This window comes from Pecten maximus, chromosome 4 (genome assembly GCF_902652985.1).
Source record: "Pecten maximus chromosome 4, xPecMax1.1, whole genome shotgun sequence".
NCBI classification, from domain to species: Eukaryota; Metazoa; Mollusca; class Bivalvia; order Pectinida; family Pectinidae; genus Pecten; species Pecten maximus.
The window spans coordinates 39,122,181-39,134,760 of NC_047018.1; the positions used below are offsets into that span (position 1 = coordinate 39,122,181).

Sequence of the window (12,580 nt, forward strand, 5' to 3'; positions counted from 1 at the left end):
AACACAACACAATTTATGACATGCAAGTGACTCGCCATTGTATAAAATAAATACATAGATCAATAGAGGAAATACCCTTCGGGTGAATTGTTTGAATTTTAATCGATAAGCTGCCTTCTTACGTCAGAAAATGCTGCCAATCAAATATTTTGCCCCTAAGCCATATGGCCATTTCAGAGACTAGCCTATCACGATTTTTTTTATTAGATTGCATGTCATAATAATTCAATAATTCTTTGAGACTAACTGTTAGTGTTCTCATAGTGAGATTGATTAATCGGACAATTCTATGTGAATCCTTGTACATCTCTGGCTTTGCTCTTATTTTGAATTTTAGCGCGGTTCAGATTTCGTGGATAAACTCAAATTAAATATGTAATAATGATAAATTGAAAAAAAAAAAGCATGTGATCACATACGACTGACTTGGATCAACAACACTTTGGAAATAACAAGAATTTGTGTTAGGTATCAGGTACATTTATGACAAAAAGAATATAATCTTAAAACTCTATTAATAATGTACATGCAAGAAATAGTTAATAACGGGTTTCTTAAGGTGTGGTCCTGGTTAAAACAAACTGTTAGTCAATGTATTATCATGATGCTACGTTCACCGTATCTACCTGTCATATAGTGGACTTTAATTTAAGTTAATGGATATATGTTGATATAGTGAATACCTTTCAGATGTTATGATTGTCACAAATAAATAAATAAAAATTATTCAAATATTATAAAACGATTCAACGATAAGATTGTCTTTTTTGGTTCCAAAAACATTCTGGCAGCGGTGGGATTCGAACCCACGCCTCCGAAGAGACTGGTGCCTTAAACCAGCGCCTTAGACCGCTCGGCCACGCTACCTTGTGAACACTGTGCAATGCAATACAGCGATACATAATTATTACAAGATATGTGCCCTAAATATGATACGTCACAGACCATGGTATACGTATGCATGTACATATCCTCGAGGGTAGCGGTTTATACTCGACACCGCGACTCAGCCTTAGCTTATGGTGTCGTCGACATCATCATGAAATAATGTACAAGTACGCCGGTTATTTATTTATTTATTTATTTTTATTTAATTATTCATTTATCTATTTTCTATCTATCTATCTATCTATCTATCTATCTATCTTGACCATAACATTGTTCTTGCGGTTGATTTTACACTATACGTGTTTTTCGGCGATAAGATACAAGTCAAGTCTTTATTCGCATTAGGCAGTACTGCCTTTGAGCATATGTGAACTATGGTGGACATTTGATGTACAATTGAGTCGCAAAATTTTAATAAGTACAATAAGGAACAGTAATAATCCAGTTAGCCTATGCATATTACAAGTCCAACTAAAAAAAAAACAATAAAGATACAATTCGCGATTGTCTACAGTTTCTTTGAATAAAACTACTGCTGTACAAATAACAGAACTCTCTTCTATCTTTTGAGACAATGGCAGAGCACTATATATAATTACATGTAGTCGGTGACTAAATGTGTAATGACGTCATTGAATAGTTCCCTGTATTTGCCTATTTATTAATGAAGTTCTGTTTTTGGCGCGTTATCAAAGTTTACTGATTAATATACTCAATATAAATGTCATTAAGATGTCGATCATGGTTCATTCTGTTGCTTCAGGTTTTGCGCCCTTGCCTATTCAGTCTATTGCTGCGCTTCACTCACGTCAAGATCACCCCTTAATTGTTCTGTTTGGATTGAAGAGATTGTCATGCACGGCACGTGCATCGATATACAACATATCGACTTCATGTTTCTAAATTGAGAACAGCCGGATCACATGACCCTTAAATACAACATGTACTAAATTTTCATGTTAAATATATCGTAAATATATCGTCGACACCAAAATAGCCAAATATATGATTTATATGTCTTAGAGGATAATTTGTGATATTCTAATCATTAAAGGCATTCTATTTGGTAAAAGTTTGCAGTTTAAGATTTATTTTCAAAATCAACCTACATTTCAGAATAAAGGTACTGTAGAGTCTCACTTGTCCATGCAAGGACCTTTTAACAACCATGGTTCCTACCCTTACCAGGGTCTCACTTGTCCTCCCAGGGTCTTTATCCTTACCAGGGTCTCACTTGCCCTCCCAGAGTCTTTATCCGGTCCTTACTAGGGTCTCACTTGTCCTCCCAGGGTCTCTACCCTTACCAGGGTCTCACTTGTCCTCCCAGTGTCTTTATCCGGTCCTTACCGGGGTCTCACTTGTCCTCCCAGGGTCTTTATCCGGTCCGTACCAGGGTCTCACTTGTCCTCCAGGGTCTCTATCCTTACCAGGGTCTCACTTGCCCTCCCAGGGTCTCTACCCATACCAGGGTCTCACTTGTCCTCCCAGTGTCTTTATCCGGTCCTTACCAGGGTCTCACTTGTCCTCCCAGGGTCTTTATCCGGTCCGTACCAGGGTCTCACTTGTCCTCCCAGGGTCTCTACCCTTACCAGAGTCTCACTTGCCCTCCCAGGGTCTCTACCCTTACCAGAGTCTCACTTGCCCTCCCAGGGTCTCTACCCTTACCAGAGTCTCACTTGTCCTCCCAGGGTCTCTATCCTTACCAGGGTCTCACTTGCCCTCCCAGGGTCTCTATCCATACCAGGGTCTCAGTTGTCCTCCCAGGGTCTCTATCCTTACCAGGGTCTCACTTGCCCTCCCAGGGTCTTTATCCTTACCAGGGTCTCACTTGTCCTCCTAGGGTCTTTATCCGGTCCGTACCAGGGTCTCTCTTGCCCTCCCAGGGTCTTTATCCGGTCCTTACCAGAGTCTCACTTGTCCTCCCAGGGTCTCTATCCTTACCAGGGTCTCACTTGCCCTCCCAGGGTCTCACTTGCCCTCCCAGGGTCTCTATCCATACCAGGGTCTCAGTTGTCCTCCCAGGGTCTCTATCCTTACCAGGGTCTCACTTGCCCTCCAGGGTCTCTATCCTTACCAGGGTCTCACTTGCCCTCCCAGGGTCTCTATCCATACCAGGGTCTCACTTGCCCTCCAGGGTCTCTATCCTTACCAGGGTCTCACTTGTCCTCCCAGGGTCTCTATCCTTACCAGGGTCTCACTTGCCCTCCCAGGGTCTCTATCCATACCAGGGTCTCACTTGCCCTCCTAGGGTCTCTATCCATACCAGAGTCTCACTTGCCCTCCAGGGTCTCTATCCTTACCAGGGTCTCACTTGTCCTCCTAGGGTCTTTATCCTTACCAGGGTCTCACTTGTCCTCCCAGAGTCTTTATCCATTACCAAGGGTCTCACTTGTCCTCCCCAGGGTCTCTATCCTTACCAGGGTCTCACTTGCCCTCCCAGGGTCTCTATCCATACCAGGGTCTCACTTGCCCTCCCAGGGTCTCTATCCATACCAGGGTCTCACTTGTCCTCCCAGGGTCTCTATCCGTACCAGGGTCTCACTTGCCCTCCCAGGGTCTCTACCCTTACCAGGGTCTCACTTGTCCTCCTAGGGTCTTTATCCTTACCAGGGTCTCACTTGTCCTCCTAGGGTCTTTATCCATACCAGGGTCTCACTTGTCCTCCCAGGGTCTCTATCCATACCAGGGTCTCACTTGTCCTCCCAGGGTCTCTACCCTTACCAGGGTCTCACTTGCCCTCCCAGGGTCTCTATCCATACCAGGGTCTCACTTGTCCTCCCAGGGTCTCTACCCTTACCAGGGTCTCACTTGCCCTCCCAGGGTCTTTATCCGGTCCTTACCAGGGTCTCACTTGTCCTCCCAGGGTCTTTATCCTTACCAGGGTCTCACTTGTCCTCCTAGGGTCTTTATCCATACCAGGGTCTCACTTGTCCTCCCAGGGTCTCTATCCATACCAGGGTCTCACTTGTCCTCCCAGGGTCTCTATCCTTACCAGGGTCTCACTTGCCCTCCCAGGGTCTCTATCCTTACCAGGGTCTCACTTGTCCTCCCAGGGTCTCTATCCTTACCAGAGTCTCACTTGTCCTCCCAGGGTCTCTATCCTTACCAGGGTCTCACTTGCCCTCCCAGGGTCTCTATCCTTACCAGGGTCTCACTTGCCCTCCCAGGGTCTTTATCCGGTCCTTACCAGGGTCTCACTTGCCCTCCCAGGGTCTCTATCCTTACCCGGGTCTCACTTGCCCTCCCAGGGTCTTTACCAGTGTCCCCATAACGTATCCTGCCCCGTCTCCCTTATAGCCAACATAGTGTATCCCGGGTTCTTGCGAATGCCATTCTTGTCCTACCACGGTCTCCCTTTCAAATTCATTGTAGTTAATATGGTCTCTCCTGGCTAGCAGGGTCCCTAACCCGGGTCCTTACCAAAGTCTCACCATCGCCGGATACCCACGGTTGATTGCATGCAGTATATACGCTACTCTATACTTACCCACGGTTGATTGCATGCAGTATATACGCTACTCTATACTTACCCACGGTTGTTTGCATGCAGTATATACGCTCCTCTATACTTACCCACGGTTGAAAATATAAGTGTAGCGTAGCAAAGTGCAATCAACCTTGGGTATATCCGACAGGTACGAATACCCTCCCAAGATTCTGACCAGGGTCTCCCTAAGCCAGCAGGGTTTTTCTTCTTCTTTTTCCTGGACAATGGTCAATCAAGGGATTGAGAGCAGTTGTCCCTGGGAGGATTTAAAGTTAAAAACTTTTTTTTCTCTTATTATTATGATATAAGATTAAATTAAGCTACTTATTTAGGAAATATAGTGACTAACCAGGGCAGACTTGAATGATTTCAGCTCTGTCTCGCTTGCTAAGTGATGATGGCAGAGAGTTTCATTCAGTTATGGTCTTAGAAAAGAAAGAATAGTTGTACAAAAAATTGTTGGCGAATATTTTATTGTAATTATCTGTGTGTCTCTCGAGTTCTCCCATCGCCTGGTGTTAAATAAATTGATGGATCAATAGCCACAGCTTTATTGATAATTTTACCTTAGAAACAGTGTGCGGTGTCTAGCAGAAATAAGTGCTACCAAGGCAGATAATTCAGCCTTTGATTGAATGACTTTCCTTAAGTGATACCATTTGTATTTTCGAAACGAGGCCTAGCGTGTGGCAGAAAAAAAACTACGACAGGCAATCCAGTACTAGTCTAATTCCAGTCAACGACCCGGGTTACTTCCGATGTACATGATGACGTCATGAGGCCTAATATATTATGACGTCACAATACATTGTTACTATGTACACTTCATCCATTTCACGATCACAGCTTTGTACTCTTCTCCACACAATCATGGGATGCACGTACGCAAAGACTACGGAGTATGAACAGAAACCAAAGAGAGGCCGATTGAGGGCGCTGTTCGGACGGGATCACAGACGCACCAAGGTAAAGTTGATTATTATGGTACCCCCAGGTGGATTGCTGCTACCTGTTTTCTGATCTACAAAATGTTCCGGCAAAATAGTTGCATTTCATGAGATCTACAAAAATGTATTGGAAATTCATCAATCCAGATTGATTACGAACGCCAATATTTTACTAGTACACGTGTATACCGTCTTCTAATACATACTGATGTACTTAAAATGTATGTAATGTGAATGTATAATGAGAAATATCTTGCGCGAGCTGGGGCTCAACCCAGCGAACTTTCGCTCCGTAAGAGGGTATTTGTGCAATTTACCTAATTGGTTATAATATGTTAGAATGTGACTTTTTAATTTAATTACCAGGATATTATGTTATGTAATCACACAATATCGGTGTTTTCTTCTCGTCACAGGTTCAAACTATCCACATCGGAGACCCTGTAGGAGCAGAGACATATAGTATATAGGTCTCTGGTAGGAGTAGCCGTGAATGAAGGAACTCCAATGTTGAATCTTGCACGAAAAACTGAACAGACTGTGTTGACTCAGCTGAGGGAAGAAGGAATCATACCAAAAAAGGGATCAGGAGGCGTGGCCTTCACCGTAAAAATTAATGACGAAATTCAACAGTGGTCGGCCTCTAATGAAACTTCTTATCAACTACCGGGAATTCCACAATATTCCAGGGATACCACGAAACCAAATTATATGTCAAAACCGCGAATCTTACCCCCTCTAAACACAAGGAGTGTAATCAAATCCTCTCCTCAGCAACGAGAAACGGATGCAGAAAATTTAAAGTACGAAAGTTTAAGAAGGAAAGGGGAAATGGCGCGATTGTCTGATCACAGACGACAATTAGCAGCGACCAAAAGAGAAGCGAAGGAGAAAGACAAGCGCGAGCGATTAGAGGCGAGGGTAATGAACAATTCTTCTCAGGAAATCCAGGGAAGTGACAAGGTAAAGGTCACCGAGAAAATTGAACAAGCACGGCTTAAAAGGGAACAAACAGCTGAAGAAAAACTAGCAAGAATCAACGCGAAACTGGCCAAAATTCCGAAGATGGAGAAACCAAACAAGATATCTACTGAGGAAAAATTAGAGCGAGCTCGAGAGAACAGAGAAAAAAGACTGGAAGGAGTGAGAGAGAAGTGGAAAAAGAAGGAGAGAAAGATGGAGGAGATTAAGAAGAGTCGAAGGTTAGAAAAACCGCAAGTGTCTGTACCAAACATCGAACTCAGTTAGATGATGATGATGATGATGATGATGACGAATTATTTGTTTAATCATGATGATAATAAATATAGAAATAAAACAGTTCCTTATCCATTTCATGTTTTTTTCCCTTTCTTCTCCGTTCAAATTGATCTCAAAATCCATTCATATAGCTCAGCTAGTATCAATAAGATAGGAGACCCTACCTGATGATGATGATGATGATGATGATATGATGATGATGATGATGATAGGCCTATAGCACAGCTAGTGTCCATCGGATTAAAGACGCTAACTGATACTGATTTATCTCTCTATGATAATGAGAAGGTTAAATAAACAGCTAGCGTCTGTACCGAACATAGAACTCAATTAGATAAGGAGGATTTTTAACTTGTGTAGCTATATATCTGCTGGTATACCGCAAGGTTCAGTCATCGGCCCCCTCTTGTACTTATTCTATATTAATGTCCAGTCATCGGTCCCCTCTTGTACTTATTCTATATAAATGATCTTGTTTACTCTATCAAAACTGATACTGGACTCTTTGTCACCGACTATTCGCTTCAAGAACGTTATAGAATAAATCTCAAACCATCACATTCAACGTTTACAAGATTGGTCTGATCAGTGCATGGTTAATACAGTTCAAACCTACAGTGACTTGTAATGAACGGCTTTCTTTCTTTCACTGACTTCCGTTGCCATCTTGGTGTCTTTTTTTCTGTAGCAATTGTGGATGGTACGACCACATTCAGAATATTATCAAAACAGCCCCACGTAAAATAGTAACATTGAAACAACTGAAATGTAAAGTTAATAAAGAGACCCTTAATGTCATTTACATGTCTTTTATTAGTCCAACTCTTGAATTTCTGACGAACTGTTAAATGCCTCAGAAATAGTCCAATCAGCAGCTTCTGGTCTCTTGTCCGTATCCTCATGTGAGGCCCGATACCCTGAAACGGACTTGATCCCTTTAAAGTCTTCACGCGAGAAATAGACTGGGTTATTTTTTTAAAGATTTACAACAGACAAATACTAGATTTGCATTTCTTGATTTCGTCAAATGGAGACTATCTTCATCGTGACATCCGTAACCCAGGTAACTACAAACTGTCAAGATTTAACACAGGTAACTACAATTTGTCAAGATGTAGATTACATGTATTTTATGGTGGTATATTTCTGCCAGCCACACACGACACACGAGTGTTGAAGATGCAAACCTCTATCTTTTTATATGTTGAAATTTTGTTTATCAAAAGCGACGAAAGTTAAACAAACAACGGTATTATCAAATCTGTCCCAAGAGTTTATTCACAACAAAGCATTTTGATACGACATGAAAAAATCATTGACAGTCGTCAACAAATCTGTATTCTCTACCTCCCTTCCTGTCTCTCACCTATTTTCTCCTTAAATCATTTTTAAAGTTAAAACAAAATAAAACGGACAGGTTTTTTTTCCTTCGAGAAATATCAATGCATGGCCGACAGTGACGACAAACCTAGTACGGAGTTCAGAAAGCGTAGACATTAGAATGCAGTAACGGAATGTTTTTCGAATCCATCTGTTACTGCACGACATCGCGTGCTATAACTTTCATATCAAAATAGTGGATATTTTCGAACATGATATCCCAAAGCGGATTTAAGCAGGGAAACCCTATCGATTTTCTTTATGTTATGCATGCTTCTAACAAAAACGCATGAATATACCTAATTATTTTCAACAAATAATAATAAAAAAAAATCTGCGTCCTAAACCTGGTTCATTCTCACTTAGCCAACATTCTGAAATTTACCTGTATTACCTGGTCAACATGTCAACTTACACCTGAGTGAGTTTCAGCTATAGTCTGTTCTCATTTTCCATGATAGAAAACATATGAAAATGATAATGCGACTTAAAAAAATAAAAGATTTAATTGAATTGATGTGGTCAATTTATTATGATAAATCTTACAAGTTTGCAGTGGATACTTTAAATATATTCAATTTTATCAAATTCAGTAAGAGATGTTGAACAGTGATATTAATCTGGTTGTTGTTGTTTTTTTTGTTTTTTTTTTGTTTTTGACAAAATGACGGATTCAGAAAAGAAACCAAATAAAATTTATTCCGTGCATACCACTAATTATAACAAACATAGTCTCCAATTAGTTGTTAGTTAATCATCATATTGCTTATAAAGCTTGTTTATAGAATTGTTAGATATAATTAGATATTGTTTGTATTAATTACTTTCAATGTTGTTTTATCATTCGAAAGCCTGTTTGTGAAATAATGGTAAATGTGTAACTGTTTTCCTAATATACTAGTGTTGTTATAATTTCATATTAATCAAAAATGGATGTGATGAAAGAAGACATCATAGCTTGGATTGGTGTTACCCTTTCTTGTTGGCTTGGTTGGGTTGGAATTACAAAGAATGCATGAAAGGTCCGGTGTTAAACTCTAAATTTTATCATTCTCATTTCATGATGGCAAATACACAGGTTAACGTTAACTTCACAGAAAATGGAAGAAGTCTCTGCTATACCAACTATCTTTGATGAGGCATGAGATAATCTCCGTGATAGAGACTTTGATGATGATGTTGGTGAGATGATTTCGAAGATTCCTACATTTGAGAGTTGTAGAGCATCCCTCTACAGAGCCCGTTCCAAGACTTTGCCGAAACTTCCTTCTACGCAACAAGAAGTGGACTTACAGGGCGCCTGGACGGAAACGCTAGCAGGAGGGAGATTTCTACTCTGTGATGATACTGACAATAATGGTCACCGAATCATGATTTTAGCTACTGATGACAGTCTGTGAAAATTGTGTGATTCTTCCATTGCGTTTGGAGATGGACCATTTTATTCTTGCCCAGGAGATTTTAGCCAGCTATATTCGCTTCACGGATGTGTTGAATCAACTGTGTTCCCCTTGGTGTTTTCTCTACTACCGAACAAGACAACACAGACGTACAGGAGACTTTACCAAGAGATTCTGTGGCTCAGAGGAATTTTGTTTTTGCTCCAGTGACAGTCATGTTGGATTTTGAGATAGCAGCGAGGAATGCCGTGTAAACTGTGTTTCCTACAGTGACTGTTCTATTACACACAATGCATCCGGAGGAAAGTACAAGGATGTGGGCTGGCTGGGCGCTACAGACAGGACGATGAACTAAAAACTCTAGTTAGACCTACAGCTGTGCTACCATTGGTGCCCCATGATCAAGTGGAGGATGTGGGCTGGCTGGGCGCTACAGACAGGACGATGAACTAAAAACTCTAGTTAGACCTACAGCTGTGCTACCATTGGTGCCCCTTGATCAAGTGGAGGATGTGTGAGTTTCTGCCCTTAACGACAACGAAGACATTGACCCTGGAACTACCCGATTTAAGGACTATGTTACGGAAACTTGGGTTGAGGGACAGCACATAGTTTTGTGGAACCACTACGACAATGATGGCCCACGAACAACAAATCATGTTGAGGGATGGAACAGCAAGGTCAACAAGCTCTGTCAGCATGCGTACCAAAACATCTTCGTTGGTTGTTCAACTGCTGAAGAAGATTCAAGCTACTGATGAAGCCAAGATGATACAGCTTTCGGCAGGAGGTAAACAAAGACCAAAGAAGAGGAAATACCGCCACATTGACTATCGGTTAAGTCATCTGAAGGACCGGTACAGAAATGGACAAATAGATGTGCTTACTTATGCTGATGCTGCATCTCATTTACAGCATTAACAGTGAAAGAACTAGTTACAGTAACTATGTTGCACACGAAAAGCGAGTGTATTCATGTACTGTTTAATATGCATCGTGAAAAAACATTCTAGTGCTGAGATAAATTAGTTCAACTCTTCTTTTTTTGTTTTTTAGTGTTTAGTTAGTAGATATTTATAATTAAAATAATTGAAAAATAGTGTTCAAAATCTAGTTGCTTTATGTGTCCAATATATCTATAAATATATATTTATAATTGAAATAATTGAAAAATAGTGGCTATGTTCAAAAGGGCTTATATATGTACACTGTATATTGAAAATCTGGACAATTATGTATTATTACTGAAAATATGTTCAATGTGAAATAAAAATACATAAATTACTGAATATCTTGAATTGTTTCTCATAATATATCATGATGACATTCTCATAAATGTTGGAAGTTTTATGAAGCAGTCTATAGCCTTACCTGTAATTATCTCCTATTGTTCTACCTTCCACACCTAGTCTCACTTGGCCAACAAAATACCTTACCTGTATACCTCAAAATTCAGAATGTTTGTTCAGTGAGAAGACACCCTAAAACTGATCGCTCGTAAGACGGAAAGTTACATACGTGTACCAAATATAGAGGCGTAGCACAGTAAAATTTCTTGAGGTATAATTTATAATTTAACCATTTCAATTAAAACGATAAAAATAGAAGTTCCTGCTTTTGAAGGGTGGTGATATAGAGTAATGTGTGTAACATTTGGTATTAAATAACAATGTACAGCAGCCTATTGTTGTGTTTAATCTATCATAATTATTTTTGTCGGATATGTAACATGCTTAATTGTTGTCCCTAATCGACAGGTTCGATTGTAATGATAGACATTTCCATGTAGAACATTTTCCTTGTGTTTTATAGATATATATGTAGTTGACCTTGGTGTAAGTCTTCATAAAACGACCGTTTGTAGTCTGTGTCAACTTATATTCAAATAACCGAAAAACAACAAAAATAATATAGTTTATGTATTTGAGATGTTGCAACTGTCAGACGCTCAAGGATACTCCATTTGGGGTATACGAGCAGTTCCCCGCGGAGTTGGAGGAACGCCGTCGAGCACTATACCCATTGATCCGACAGACCAAGAAAAGAGTGGATCGTGCGCAGTGTGGATAGTGCGCAGAGTGGATCGTGCGCAGAGTGGATCGTACGCGCCTCATAAAGAGCAGACTATATGTCAACAATGTGGAGGTACCCCTCCCTGATCCAGGTCATCAAGAACAGTCACGTATTCAGCCGCGAGTACAACCTCGTGCCCAAGGGAAATGGGAAAAGCGCAGGAAGGTAATCTCCACGTCCAGTAATGCATAGGGGAGACATGATATGATGTCATCACAGGGGGCGTGTCGGGGCTAGACATGATAGGAGGGCATCACAGGGGACGTGTCGGGGCTAGACATGATAGGAGGGCATCACAGGGGGCGTGTCGGGGCTAGCCATGATAGGAGGGCATCACAGGGGACGTGTCGGGGCTAGACATGATAGGAGGGCATCACAGGGGGCGTGTCGGGGCTAGACATGATAGGAGGGCATCACAGGGGACGTGTCGGTGCTAGACATGATAGGAGGGCATCACAGGGGAAGTGTCGGGGCTAGACATGATAGGAGGGCATCACAGGGGACGTGTCGGGGCTATACATGATAGGAGGGCATCACAGGGGACGTGTCGGGGCTAGACATGATAGGAGGGCATCACAGGGGACGTGTCGGGGCTAGACATGATAGGAGGGCATCACAGGGGACGTGTCGGGGTAGACATGATAGGAGGGCATCACAGGGGACGTGTCGGGGCTATACATGATAGGATGTCATCACAGGGGACGTGTCGGGGCTATACATGATAGGATGTCATCACAGGGGACGTGTCGGGGCTAGACATGATAGGATGTCATCACAGGGGACGTGTCGGGGCTATACATGATAGGATGTCATCACAGGGGACGTGTCGGGGCTAGATATGATAGGATGTCATCACAGGGGACGTGTCAGGGCTAAACATGATAGGAGGTCATCACAGGGGACATGTCGGGGCTAGACATGATAGGATGTCAACACAGGGGACGTGTCGGGGCTAGACGTGATAGGTCATCACAGGGGAAGTGTCGGGGCTAGACATGATAGGAGGGCATCACAGGGGACGTGTCGGGGCTAGACATGATAGGAGTGCATCACAGGGGACGTGTCGGGGCTAGACATGATAGGATGTCATCACAGGGGACATGTCGGGGCTAGACATGATAGGGGGGCATCACAGGGGACGTGTC

At 41.9% G+C, this 12,580-nt stretch overlaps 1 protein-coding gene and 1 non-coding gene across 2 annotated transcripts; one reads left to right on the forward strand and one right to left on the reverse strand.

Moving 5' to 3' along the window:
• Window positions 1-785: 785 nt before the first annotated feature.
• On the reverse strand, window positions 786-867 carry Trnal-aag. Its single transcript has one exon. It is a non-coding gene; the product is annotated as a tRNA-Leu (tRNA).
• A 4,335-nt stretch (window positions 868-5,202) lies between these two features.
• LOC117326049 (MAP7 domain-containing protein 1-like) lies at window positions 5,203-6,608 on the forward strand. Its single transcript, XM_033882644.1, has 2 exons — window positions 5,203-5,341; window positions 5,739-6,608. Exon 2 carries the CDS (start codon window positions 5,830-5,832, stop codon window positions 6,568-6,570), a length of 741 nt encoding a protein of 246 aa, XP_033738535.1. The 5' UTR covers window positions 5,203-5,341; window positions 5,739-5,829; the 3' UTR covers window positions 6,571-6,608.
• Window positions 6,609-12,580: the final 5,972 nt, after the last annotated feature.

What these genes read in the sequence shown, in the direction of transcription:
- LOC117326049 (XM_033882644.1), top strand. Translation starts at nt 5,830, where the DNA reads ATGTTGAATCTTGCACGAAAAACTGAACAGACTGTGTTGACTCAGCTG.